At 39.7% G+C, this 14624-nt stretch overlaps 1 protein-coding gene across 1 annotated transcript; it reads left to right on the top strand.

The window, feature by feature from the left end:
* Positions 1-8656: 8656 nt before the first annotated feature.
* Positions 8657-14358, top strand: LOC127056657 (protein EOLA1-like). The gene is made up of 3 exons (XM_050964763.1): positions 8657-8744; positions 10323-10617; positions 13529-14358. Exons 2-3 carry the CDS (start codon positions 10365-10367, stop codon positions 13744-13746), a joined length of 471 nt encoding a protein of 156 aa, XP_050820720.1. The 5' UTR covers positions 8657-8744; positions 10323-10364; the 3' UTR covers positions 13747-14358.
* Positions 14359-14624: the final 266 nt, after the last annotated feature.

The raw sequence follows: 14624 nt of genomic DNA, 5'->3' as shown, positions 1-14624 counted from the left end.
AGAAGTAACATCAGTACTTCCACTGCGTTGAAAAGTTGTACTTGTTGTGAAGGGTTAAAAGTAACACTTAGGTTATGCAAAAACATGTACGGCCAGCTTGAAAATAATATGAATCCAAGTCACCTGAGCCTAGTGCCTCTTTTTCCCCTGTAATCCTTGTCAGGTCTCTCTTTTCACAATTAGTTCAAATGTGCTGAGGCAATTCAAAAAATTTTCTTTCATTAGATGTCTTCTGTTGGGACTGGATCAAAAGGTGCTGATGCGATTCTGGAAGAAGTCAGTGGGGAACCCCAATATAATAGAGAGTTTCATATGGAGTAGATGTTATTAAGAAAATACACGTGGGCTTTCATGTTACAGTTATATGCAGAAGTTATTAGAAGCTTTACAGTAATTAGAAATGGCTACACCTGAAGTCTTATTACTCCTTGTCACACCTTGCAGTGCAAGACAGGCGAAGAAGGGTAAAATAATTAAGATCCAGGACGGAGCGCTTCAATCAGATGAGGTAAGACTATTCCCTTCATGGCAGGATTCAAGATAAATTCAAAAAATAAATTTTCAATATTTTAGAGGTCACCAGCTCTGGCTATGGATCCATGGCCAGGTAGGGGAGTTAACCCAGCCTTATTTTTAAAGATATTTTATGCAGCTGCAGACTGCATTGAGAGTTGCCTGTAGAATAGGACCTAATAATCAGCCAGGGAAGAAGAGCTCTGCAGATTACCTCAGCATGAAACCACCTATCTCAACCAAAAAAAGATTGCTACTAAGCGCTACACAAGTTGTTTCTAAATAAACTTGCTAGGTTTGCAGCCTGTATCAATGACCTTCCTATAACTTTTCAAAATGCAGAGGACAAGAATAATTTCTGTGTAATAGCACCCTACAAGTACAAGAATTACCCTCTGAGCAGATAACGTAACTCACCAGCTGTACCGTTTTTACTTCTGTGTTAGTGAAACATACAAGGTAGCAAAAACAAATCAGACTCACTGATCAATAATAAAGTTCCACTCTCAGATATTTCCTTTAAAAAAAACCCCCAACAACGAGGAGTTCTTGTGGCACCTTAGAGACTATGAATTTATTTGAGCACAAGCTTTCATGGACTAGAACCCACTTCATTAGATGTATGGAGTAGAAAATACAGGAGCAGGTATAAATACACGAAAAGATGGGAGTTGCCTTACAAGTGTGAGGTCAGTCTAATGAGACAGTTCAATTAACAGTAGGATACCACAGAAGGAAAAATAACTTTTGTAGTGGCAATGAGAGTGGCCCATTTCAAACAGTTGATAAGAAGGTGTGAGTAACAGTAGGGGGAAATTAGTATGGGAGAAATTAGGTTTAGGTTTTGTAATGACCCAACCACTCCCAGTCTTTATGCAGGCCTAATTTGATGGTGTCCAGTTTGCAAATTAATTCCAGTTCTGCAGTTTCACATTGCAGTCTGTTTTTGAAGGGTTTTTTGGTTGAAGAATTGCCACTTTTAGATCTGTTATTGAGTGACCAGGGAGATTGAACTGTTCTCCTACTGGTTTTTGAACATTATAATTCCTGATGTCAGATTTGCATCCATTTATTCTTTTGCGTAGAGACTGTCCATTTTGGCCAATGCACATGGCAGAGGGGCATTGCTGGCACATAACAACATAGATCACATTGGCAGATGTGCAGGTTAATGAGACTCTGATAGTGTGGCTGATCCGGTTAGGTCCTATGATGGTGTCTGTTGAATAGATATGTGGACAGAGTTGGCACTGGGGTTTGTTGCAGACTTTGGTTCCTCAGTTGGTGTTTTTGTTGTGCGGGGTGTAGTTGCTGGTGAGTATTTGCTTCAGTTTAGGGGGCTGTCTGTAAGCAAGGACTGGCCTGTCTCCTAAGGTCTGTGAGAGTGAGGGATTTTCCTTCAGCATAGTTTTCAGATCCTTGATGATGCGCTGGAGAGGTTTTAGTTGGGAGCTGTAGGTGATGGCTAGTGGTGATCTGTTACTTTCTTCGTTACACTACAGTGCTAATAAGCGATGGTCACATAAACACCACCCTATACCAGAAAGCTACTGACTGCTATACTTACCTACATGCCTCCAGCTTTCATCCAGGCCACATCACACAATCCTTTGTCTAGAGCCAAGCTCTAAGATACAACCGCATTTGCTTCGATCCCTCAGACAGAGACAAACACCTACAGGATCTCTACCAAGCATTCTTTAAACTACAATACCCACCTGCTGAAATGAAGAAACAGATTCACAGAGTCAGAAGGGAACCCAGAAGTCACCTACTATAAGACAGGCCCAACAAAAAATGTAACAGAACGATTACCTGTAACACTAAAACTTTTGATCAGGATAATAATGTCAGTGATTTTCTGAATAGTCAAACATTCTGATAACATTTGCTCTGCAGCAACTAAATGTGGAAATGTTAGGATCATTCACAGAAATTAAAGACACTGACTAAAATGCTTATAGAACAGTCCTTAGTTTCTCACAAAATATGTGATTTAAAGAAATATTGTGCTGTATGACCAAGTTTAGTTTTTAAATAAAGCACTTTTTAGTACTGTAATTTTACTTTGTCTGTATAAAAATCATGTGAAATTGAATAAACAGTTTGAACTGAGGTTTTGTATATAACATATTATTACTTAATAGATTTGGCTTTTTTACAATTTTGCTCCACCTTTTCTAGCAGACCATTTACTATCTAGAATCCTATATGGCACACATCACCTCCTTTAAGCAACTGATTTAGTCCCCAGAACAGGTACTTAAGATAGGCTTCATTATACAAAGTTCTGGAATTTTTTAATTGATGATATTTATCTGATTAGCCTAAACTCCTCTGAAGCAAGTACAAGACATCTCTTATTGATGAAATCAGAGTGACTGGCAAACTGAGTATATCAGATAACACCTTCCTCAATTCTGGAAATTCCACCACTATGATTGTTTTATACATTAAATTAGCAGAATGTAGAAGATGGAGTTAGATGTGCTTGACTGCAATATTTAGGATAAAAATTTAATGATAGTATTTTGTGACAGTTGTGTATAGCAGCAGGCCCTCCATCTCCCTGGACTCGTCCCTTCAGTGCACTGGGGAGGATGCCAAACTTGATAGAGTAAACTCTTTTTCTTCCATAACAAGGAGTTTTACAAAAAAATTTTTGATACAGGCCAAAGAGCCTTTCCTGTAGCTAATGTGAAACAGAGCATAGACATGGAGGAAGGCCTAGCAGAGAAGTAACAAAAGAGCTATAAGCATATAATAAAGCCAGGCATACCACAAACCCTGAAGGATTCCCTACCGCTCCAATGCTCCAATTCAGGAAATCATCACTATTCTGGACAGCACTTCAACTTGAAGCACTTGAAGTCAATGGACTTTAAGCATATGCTTAAATGCTCTCCTGAACTGTGGCCCAAAGCCAAGGGTAAAATTTTGAAAACGGGACTTTTGAAAATGGTACCCAGTGTCATTAAAAATATCAGGCACACAATTAATAAGTCAACTATGCTCCTCTGACACAAATGAACTTTCAACAATAAGAATAAAGCTTGAATGTTCAGGAGACAACTTTCTCCAAAGATGATCCCAGACTGTGGAATGTACTCCCCCAGGAACTAAGACCATCACAAACCTTACCACTTACCACTCCAAGTTGAAAACGCATTTTTTTGACCTGCCTTCTCTAATATAAACACACTAACAGCTAAAAGCCCATGCTTTTGCACGCGTGTAATTCGTAAAGTCTTGTATATAAAAAGAGCTGCAAAAGGGTGAGAACTTAAAAAATAGACGTTAACAGTGAATCCTGAAACTGCAACAGAGAGAGAACGCTCAACCATGATTGTAGCTGCTTCCATCACTTCCCACGGACTCAACATACACTATAGCTTAAAAGTGACAGAGACAATCCTGGAATCTTATTATATAGATAGCAACAGGTATATTTATATAAAAAAATCTCCACCCTACCAAAAGAAAACACTCCACTGTACATTTATCTTCTTCTCATGAAAGGATAAGGGAACAGAACATGTAACAAGATCTTAGTCACATTGCTTAATGCACTACTGGAAAGTGCTCAGATACTAGTGATGAGCATGGCATACTAAATAAATCTACGTAGAACAGAATTTGACTGCTTACAGTTACCACAGTTGAGCTCCCAGATAATGATTGCAGCTTTGGAAATGTGAATATTTAATAATACCATCAGTTTTTCAGATGTCGCAATTACTTCCCTTTCTAAACACAGGAAAATAACTATGGTCTCTCAGATACCAATATGAGGTAACTGCTGGTGTATACTAAATATTTAATGGTTATCACTGTGTAAAATGTGTTTTCGTAGGGTTTTTAAAAAAAAAAAATCTTGATTTGATTTATTAGCAAGTGAAAATCCAATTTTGACCTCAGATACGCAGGCACATAGTGCTGTGTATCTTGACCCACTTCTGAAATCAGATGAATACTGTAACATATGGTTGAGTGGTTTGACCTGATTTTGACCTCAGCTACCCTAGCATGTATTGTTATGTACTGAATAATGTAAAATCAGCCACTGATCAGGTCTGACAAGAAACACAACAATACTTGCCTATCTAGCTGAGATCAGAACTGAGTCTCAATAAATCATACATCAGGCATAGTTTTAGCTCCACACAAACAGTAACACATTCTATAATGGGGACTATATGACTATTTTTATCTTTTCCCATAACATTAGAATAAAGAGACACTTGACATTAAAGAGAAATAAATTTAGAGCTGAGAAAATTAAATATACCTCTTTACACAGTATATAGGTCAACTTGTGGAATTCAGTGTTGCAGTAGGTCATCAAGACAAATACCGTACTATGATTTACAGAGGATTAGCTAATATAATGATCTTTACCAACACTAGTAGCCATGCTGGCCAAAATAATGCCTCAGACCTCAAACTCCTAGATATAATCTGATCATCTGTCAGCATCAGGAAGAATTTTCTCGCTTGTATACAGCATTGTACAATTAAGCCCTAATAAGATTTATGCATTCAAACACTGAATAGTCATATTGAAGCCAATGTGACTAATCTCAGTGCATAAAAGTAAAGCTTAATAAGTAACATAAAACTTTGCAGGCTCATGGTATTAGGTAGGTGCTGGGGTTTTATTTTTGTTTGTTTGTTTTCCTCCCAATGAATCATCCAGTATTGACCCACAGAAAAGAAGTTTCTGGACTAGATTAGCTAAATATGATATATCTGATATGACAATTCTACATAACATTTACTCACCTTATATGGCAATAACCACGTCTGTATTTAAAAATTTAAAATGCATTTAATATTTTTTTTAAAACTTTCAATGAGAATATGACAACTAATTCCCTATGGTGTCTTTAAAAATCTCTCTCTAGATCATGAAACAAGGCATTATATTTATATAATCAAACACAAATGATATTGGACCAAATCCTGCTATAGGTTACATGCATGTAAATCCAAACATTCTGTCACATAACAGAGAGAGGAATTTGGCCTCACATTTTTAGCAGTTACTGCAGTGGAAAAATAGCAGAAATAATAACAGCAAAAGCAATAAAGCAATACTTGCAACTGTATACAGATTCAACAGGTCCTTGCACTAATCACACAGATCTAATAAGACTGAAATAACCTAAAAATCAAAGAACATTTAAAATAAAAAAACCTAAATAATCACATTTACATTAAATTTGTCACTTATTTTCTCTTGTCATTATAGCATTGTAAAAAGGAATACTGTGGAGAACATTAGAAATATTGCAGTAGGAGGGATACTGAAAAACAGTAAGAATCCCTGAAAATGGTAGCAAGGATAATAAATAGCCTCAGCAGTTAAAATTATGTGGCGAGGTTAAGACTAGGGTTATTTTCTTAGAACATTAGCTATTCAGTGGAGGTCTATAGCGAAGGCAGCTGCCACAAAACTACTCAAACAACTTACATCAAAAAAGCAAGAGAGCACAATCTATTCCTCCCAAATCACTGTTTACAGCACACAACACTAATTTAATTTCAGAAGCCTGCATCCACAAACACAAATGTCCGTAGGAAAATGTTGCTTTGGTCTTACCTTTTGCTGTCTGGGACTCAATGACTTTCTGGGTGACAGTGTCTTCAGTTAATTGAAGGAGTAACCCATTTTTCTTCTGACTTTTAGAAAAATCAGCTTTCCTTCTCCATCTCTGAGTTCCCATAATTTTAAAAGTTACTTTGAAACTTCCAGCTGCAAGCGTGCAGAGGTGATACTGACACATTATCATCACTGGAGCAGATCTTTTTCCTTAACTCACCATTCTATCTTTTCTTTCTCTGATTTCTCTCCTTTCCTTTTTTCCCTTATTTTCTGCTTCCCCCCCCCTTCTAATTCTCCTTGCAAACAGTCATTATTTTTTCCTACTAGCCACTTTTTCCTCATCCCTTTCCTCTTCCTTTGCCCAGGCTCCTTGTGTAAAGATCTTGCACAGTGAAACTGACCAGGATTATTTAATTTCCATCTGCACCTTGCCACCTTACCCTGGATCTGGCTGCACAGGGAAACTGACTATCCCTTTATTAATTTCCCTTTTTATATGAGGCAGGGAGGAACTGGACTAATTCTAAACTCTTTATATAGGGAGATCATTTTCGCTCTCTCCCCACTTTCAGCACCATATACTAGCTCAGGAAGATCTTGTTAATTTTATTTTTGCTGTTCAGTTCCCCTATGAAAATGAGCAGCAGGGCAACCACTTTGATGCATGTCTAAGGCATGTAACTTAAAATAATACATATGGTCAACTATAATAGTAAAATAAATGCTGAATACCCCAGTTAAACAGAACAAAAATGGCATGCCATATATTTGTTATTTAAACCTGACCTCTCCCCTACCCCACTTTGTGTCACTGCCTTCCATTCTATGTGACATCCCAAAGAGACCTCAAAGTCATAACTGGACCACAATGGAGCTTACAGGGATAACAGAAATCTCTCCATACCTATTTCCAAAAGTTTTATCATCACTGGAAATGCAAGAGGGTATAGAGTAAAAATTCATTTTAAAAATTACAAAAACATTAAATATTATACAAGATTTCCCTTGCAGACTCCTATGGGGTTGAGCCCAGTATCTGCTGGGGTATCCTTTAGAAAAGGAGCTGTTGGCCACAGAGGGAAACAAAAACACTGTACTTTGAAACTGTGTTATCCTATGCCACTAACAATTATTTGTTAATTATCAGTTCACCTTTACATCCCTAGTGCAACACTATCCCTTCAATGTGGCTGTGGAGTGCATGTTGGACAAAAGCAATTAAATGGAAGAACAAATAAGATAAAATTCACTGAACCTAAAAGCTGTTATTTTCTTACTATTTCTTCTCCTTTGCCTGTTTCGAAGTCTGCCTCTACTTTTTCCCATCCCCCTTGATCTCACTCTTCTACTAGATGTCTACTTTGACTCTCCTGAAAGCATATTTTGCTTTCTGTCTACTTTGAGCCGCTGCTCCCTACAGACCTCTCTCTCTCTCCCCCGCCCCCGAAAAAATCAGTGGACCATTAGCAGGGAGGGATGGGGAAGATGCTGCTTGGCTGGCAGCAGTCTGACTCACTCTCACCCTGTTCTATTTACTGAACTTTTCAAATTGTAAGATTGTTTCTACACTTTTTTTTCCTTAAAATTGCCCATTGCTGCAAACACCGGTGCAGTTCTGCAAGGGTGGAGGAGCTAACAAAGACCATCTGCCAGCATTTTAACCAGAGCAGTAAATAGTTAAAGTACCAGAAACAACCGGAAGACAATTTACATCAGTAAGCCCAGTGTTAACACTACCAGCAGAGCTCCACCGCTGGTAGCAATTTAAGAGACAAAATATAGTGTCGAGAAGGCCCAACCTGGCTGCAGAGCAGGCAGAAGAGAGGCAAAACCAGCTGATTCACTGGAACTGGCCAGCAGATGCAAAGAGCTGTGTACAAATCAGACAAATCTAGTGCTGAATAAACTTCAATCTCTGATGTTCGGATTTTACACAGCAAGAGTGATTTGGGGTGAACTATCGGATAGGAAGTATCAATACTTGTTTGTTTTGATCTAGCGCTAAACAGCACAGTATCTGGAGGCAGAAACACGCCCAGGCATCCAGAGGCTCCCTGCTATTACCTAAGACCACCCTGTGCCAGCTAGTGCCCTCCAAGGCAACAACCCCACAGCGCTGCAGGGCTACCCCAGCTGGGCTCAGGGGAAGCCGAGGCACCCCGGGGTCCCAGCTCAAGTCAGGTCACCACCCCAGGCAAGAACGATGGAGGCGAACTGGGTCCAGCTCGTTTGCCGCTGGCTCGGCCCAGGTGGTTGTGCGGGAGGGGGCCTGAAGCGGGTATTAAAGGGGGGCGGGGGCCCTGAACTCACCAACACCCCGCACCCCCCAGCTTCTCCTCCCGCTGTCACTAAACCGCCCGCGGGCAGCGGCCTAGCCCACCGAGGTGGGGGGTGTCGGGTCCTCCCCGCTCCCCCTTCCCCTCAGGCCAGGGCCAAGCAGCGCGCCGGCCCCTCCCCCGCTGCGCCGAGCCGCGAGCTCTGCCGGCGGGTGGCGAACGCCGCGGCGCCTGTGGGCGGGGCGGGGCGGGGCGGGGCCTGGTGGCGAGTGGCAGTGGCGGGAGAGTCAGTGCAGGCCGCTCAGCGCGGGGGAGAGACGGGGGTGGCTGAGGAAGCGGCGAGCCGATTGGTAAGGGCCCTGGGAGCGCGTGGGGCGGGCGGATGTTAACCCCCGTGTGAAGGGGGCCAGGGGGGGCCTGAGGTGATGGTGGGTGGGGGAGCCCAAGGGTGTGAGGAGGCCTGAGTGATAGTGGGGGGGAGGGAGCCTAACGGTGAGGGGGGCCCTGAGTTGTTGGGGGGAGCCCAAGGGTGAGGGGGGCCCTGAGTTGTTGGGGGGAGCCCAAGGGTGAGGGGGGCCCTGAGTTGATGGTGGGGGGGAGCCCAAAAGTGTGAGGGGGCCTGAGTTTTGATGGGGGGGCAACCCCAGTGTGAAGAGTGAGGGGGGCCCTGAGTCAGCACTTGGCTGGATGTTGAACAACCCTCGTAGGAATGGTGCAAGTGGCTCTCCTGTGAGACAACTTGACTAATTTTTGTATTATTATTATAAGTAATAGCTGTCCTGGGCACTGTCAGGATAAATACCATGTATAACATGAATTTGCTGTGCTAGCGAAAACACCTCATACTGCTGAGTGTGCAGTATTGTTAAACATTTAATTCCCCTGGATGCTGTTTGTTTACTTCTTGCCACAGGTGGACTTTTCTAGCTGTTCTAACATGTTGGCCTTCCGGCTCTGTAGCACAGTGCCCCAGCATTTGATTTGTAAACAAACAACAACGTACTGTTTTCACTGTGTTTGAAAAAACAAACATAGTTAGATTTAGCATATTTCCATCTTGTCTGCCACTCTGGGCAGGTCAACCCTCTTCAAATATCTTTGTTGGCTTTTGCAGGCCCACCTCATTTGATTTTTCGTTTTTTGCCCTTGCCTGCAAGGCACAGGACAATTTAACTCCTGCCTCTCAGCTCTCCTGTCTTCCAGCTCCTCCCTCACTCTTCCAAACCTGCAAGACTAATGATTCGTTTTGTGTCCTGCTCCCACTCTTGTTCCCATGTCTTCTTGCATTTTGCTTCTTTCTTCCCAAACATTCTCAATGATATGGGCTGAAAACTAATGAGGAAGGTTTAATTTCTATTTGTAAATACCTACTTGTAGCTAGTTTCTGATCTCGGTTATGGTGACAGAGTAACATAGGATTTAGTAAGGGTCTTGTGGACTAGGACTTAGGAGGTCTGAGTTCAGTTCTTGGCTCTACCAAAGGTTTTTTCTCCTGTAAAATGAGGATAATATTTCCTATCTCCCACTCCCTGTTTGACTTGTCTATTTAAATTGTAACATTGTCCAGCAGGGACAGTCTCTCACTCTGTGTTTGTTCAGTGTCCTGTTACAATGGGGCCCTGATCTTGGTTGGAGCTTCTAGCCACTACCTTACAAATAATAATAGACACCAATGTAACAGATCATAATCTAATTTTTGGCATTTCGAGACAGATTAAATATCTGAAAACTCACTATTCCTTTATAGAAATTCTAAGGCATTCTGAAGGTACAGTGATTTGAATAATCAGAATATTTTGCAAAACTTCCCAAGACTGTTGTGCAGGCAGATGCATTAGTTTTCTGTGGCCACTGCTAGATTTTCAAGTCCTGGACATCAGGATGTTGTGCTAAACTAATTAATTTTTCCCCCTTCATAAACTAAACAGGATATGAGAGAAATATAAGGTAAAGAGTGACGCTGAAGAAAGATGATATTTGGCTGTCTTTCCTTCCGGCAACCCTATGCTGGATTGGTTTTGAACAAAATCAAAACAATAGAGACTCGTTGGCGTCCTTTGCTGGTAGACTACAAGAACTGCACTATTGCTATTCACATAGCTTTTAAGGACTGGGAAGATGAAACATGGAAAGAGATTCTTCTGAATAGACTTAGCATGACACCTACACAAGTTCAAGAGTTACTAGCTAAAGGGGAAAAATTTGGCAGAGGAGTTATTGCTGGTAAGTAGTATTGATCTTTTTTTATTGCACGCAGTCCTAAGCATGTTTTAAATTTGTAAACACAGTTTCTTAAGCACACATTTTGTAAACTGTTTCTAGACAATTTTTTTTATAACTTTGTAATTTTTTGTGAGGTACTGTAAAGTTCATAAAAACATTAAAAATAAAATACCAAATAAATACAAAAAGCTAAATTTTGCTGTACTTTCCACTTGTGCAACCTTATTGATATCAGAGAGATTGAGTAGGTGGAAATATGATCATATTTGGGCTGATAGTTGTAAAGCAGTATATGGAATCTTAAAGAATAGCTGAACTTAGAAAAGTGACTGTAAGGTGCCAATCCTGCCAAGACTTATGTACAAGTTTTAACTTTAGGTTCTGTGAGTAGTGGCACTGAAGTCAATGAGGCAACTTTACACACAGAAAGTAAAGCTCATGCATAGGTATCTGCAGGATTGGGGCTTAAATTTTCAAATGCCAGCACCCTCTCCCATCTCTCTCTTTCATGAGCACACAAAGTTGCACGCACACATGCCTGTTACTGGAAGTATGTCTATGCTAATTCATACTCCCTAAACATTCTAATCTTTGTGTGAGCATGTTCAGTAGCCTAATATACATGGAAATATTAGAATTTTAAACCCACAAATACCATTGGGGCCAGTAAATTTTTTGGATGCAAACTTGTGTGTGCATTAAGGTTTTGGAATAATTTAAGCAGATAGCAGTTGTTTGCACCCAAATTGTGTGTATGTGTGTGCACATCCCTCAGCCCGTGCCGCTTCCTGCAGCCCCCGTTGGCCTGGAGTGGCCAGTGGGAGCCGCGATTGGCCAAACCTGCGGATGCAGCAGGTAAACAAACCATCCCAGCCTGCCAGAGGCTTTTCCTGAACAAGCAGCGGACCAGCTTTGAGAACCACAGACTTAACATATATGCACCTTTGTATTTCACTTTTACTTACTTTGCTGATTGTAACTAGGCTTGGAACTATTAGGGTTTTTTGGTAAATGTCAGTAAACATCAGTTTCACTGCAGACATATAAACTGACGCATAAAAATGTTAATCAATAATTTAAATTTACAGATAGGCAAAGTTAAAAAAAAAGCTGCTTGAGAATTTATTAGTTTGATTTAAGAATATTTACTTTGTATATTTTGACGTGAGGTTGACAGTTTGAGATTCGAAGAGTTAAAGCCTTATATCTATTAAAATATAAAGTCTACTGTCTAAAGTCTGTTGGCTGATCTCTACTTCATAGTTTCCAGCAACTATGAACATGCAAATCTACAACAATCTAAAAAGAATGCTAAAAAATAAACACATTATCCATTGAAATGATTAAAAAACAAAAACACAGTTCTGAGAAGCTTAATTATAAAACGTTTTAACACTTGCTCTGAAGCAGTGGTGTCCAACCCACAATCTGGCCTGCTGGTATGGTCAGCAGTGGTGTCCATTTGTGGCCCTTGAAGGCTTTAAATTGTGGCCTTGAGGGTGACTGTGTTAAAAAAGAAATTTGATTACAAGTTGAAAATGTTTTCCCTGAATTACGTCCTCTAGCTTTTTGACAAACTAAAGGATTTGAATCTGGTCTGTGGGCGCAGGGAGACTGTATGGGGGTACTGCCTCGTGAACCACCTCTACCAGCACTTCTTGAATTCTACTGGATCTAGAGGAGAAGGTAGCTTTGCTTCCTCTTGTAGCATGCTTCCCTCATGAGATGTGGGACTTGTAGCTAGAGAAGGATAGGACTCAGTTTGTTCTTCCCGAGTCAAGGAAAATGGAGTATTCAGTGTGGCCCCTTGAGCTTTTTTTCTTTTTTAGACACTGCTGCTTTCAAGACTGTAAAAATTAGTAGGTTTGTGCCCAGCTTGTAATTGTTTGAAAGGGTTTAAAATGGACCAGATGCTAAATTTATTACTAAAAATGCTGATTGTACATGTGTTTTCTTGCATGTTGAGCTTCTGAGTCCTCTTGCTGATATTATTTTACAGTGCTCCTATAGTTAAATGAAGTCATGGCATGCTTTTCATGTCATGTTAGGACATTATTTTGATGGCTGCCTCCTTCAATTGTGGAAATGGTTGAATACTCCAAATATTGTTTTTTATTGTTTGGGCACTGGGGAAGGTTATTACTGTGGTACAAAATTAGGACAGAAGTGTTGTTTCTTTGCTTTAAACTGTGTTGAAGTAGATGTACTGTATGTGTAGTTATGAAGTTTGCATCCATTTTTTGTTGTTTTAGCCTCATCTGTATCAATTCTTTTATCCGATCAACTCTTGCATTTTCATTTTAATATTTTTATTTCCTTAGGAACAGTTTATTACGTATACCAAAATATTGTTCTAGCTGTACAGTACTGAAAATTGTTAGGTAGTATGTAGATTTATAATCTCTGTCTAAATCACATGCTAAACTGTGAAAAGGAATGAAGATTTATTTGGACTTTATTTCATAAAAAATTTGAATCATGGAAAGATATGAAAGTTCCTGCTGTCTAGTACTTCTTTTACTTTCTTTTGTTGATATTTTAATAAAATAGAGGCAAATTCAGTTGTTATAAGTGAGCACAGTTCTGTTTTTTAAGAGGAGCTGTTCCTGGGCTGAACTTGGCTCCCAAGTTTGCAATAATACCTCAATAATTGCAGAACTTCTTTTTAACAGAATTACATCGCACTGAGTTATTTATCTTATAGCTGCATTCTTCTGCTCATCTTTCTTTTCATCTTGAGTCACACAGGCTGCCTTTAGCAGAGATTGACACTTCTTGTTTAAGGTGTGTATAGTGGATGTAGAGACCTTACATTATAAATTGTGGACTGGGAAGTTGAGAATTTATTTTGGAACACTTCTCTTGGGGAGGGGAACTAATCTGCCAAGTAACTTTTGTATTTATAATACAGGGCTAGTTGACATTGGAGAGACCTCACAGTATCCAGAAAACGTATCTCCTGAAAAGATTTTGGAGCTGGAAAATCAAGCTGTACTCACTAGCCTGGAGCAGAAATACTTGACTGTTGTTTCAAATCCAAGATGGCTACTGAAACCAATTCCTGCTAAAGGGGGCAAAGATGTATGGCAAGTGGATATCCCAGAGGAACTGATCCCTTTGGAACATTAAGCTATATTTGTACCTACCTGAGCGTAAAGCTGTAGTGTCAGATGTCATTAGTTGAGCTTCATATATGTAGGTGATTTTATTTTTTCCCCCAAGTTGTCATCTGGAATGTATTCGTGGTGAATGGTTTTTATAGCAATCGATATGAGGCAAAAACTGATTTGAGTTTTGTCTGTTTTTTGTGACCCCATAATAAGAAGTTGAAATAATGAGAAAATGTATGGAATTATTTTTCTACCAACTAATGAAGAGATGTCATTGTAAGGACCATTATTGATGTCTATATTGTTTAAGTGTCTTGTATGTGTACACATGGACAATTTGTAAATTTTAATTTTTTTAATATACTGAGATACAGATGTACCTATTTTAAATGTTGAAACCTAAAAGGAGGTGTGGCTGCATCAGGCTGTGGGATGATAATGGAATGGAAAAGTATTCAGTTATATTTGTTGTAAATAGAAACTTGGGCCCTGGTCCTAGAAAGATTTATGCATGTGAATAGTCTTATTGACGTCTATAACTTTTTTTTAATTTCAGAAGAACTATTCATATAAGTAAAGTTAAGCATGTGTTTTAAGTTTTAGGATTAAAGGAGGACTAATTTAAAATTCAGCATCAGTGTTTCAGAACTCTTATTCTAGGACATAGGTCTTATTTTGAAATAAAAATGAATTTCTGCTCAGATGTTTGTAAGCATTTAATTTTTCCCTACATATGTAGGTAGTAACAAAACAAAAACATGCAGTATAATATCTAGCTTTCCCTTTAAATTTAGTTCAAATTATGGATTCAGTCTGCCTATTCAAATTCCCATTACAATTTCTTGTACAGTATTCTCCTTCACCTCCTACCCTAAGAGGGTAGTTGGTGTTGCTATG

Source organism: Gopherus flavomarginatus, chromosome 8 (assembly GCF_025201925.1).
Source record: "Gopherus flavomarginatus isolate rGopFla2 chromosome 8, rGopFla2.mat.asm, whole genome shotgun sequence".
NCBI classification, from domain to species: Eukaryota; Metazoa; Chordata; order Testudines; family Testudinidae; genus Gopherus; species Gopherus flavomarginatus.
This window is presented reverse-complemented; position numbering and strand designations above follow the sequence as displayed.

Coding starts and splice junctions, on each gene's coding strand:
- LOC127056657 (XM_050964763.1), top strand. CDS start 10,365: ATGATATTTGGCTGTCTTTCCTTCCGGCAACCCTATGCTGGATTGGTT. Junction 10,618..13,528: donor TGGCAGAGGAGTTATTGCTG/GTAAGTAGTATT, acceptor TTTATAATACAG/GGCTAGTTGACATTGGAGAG.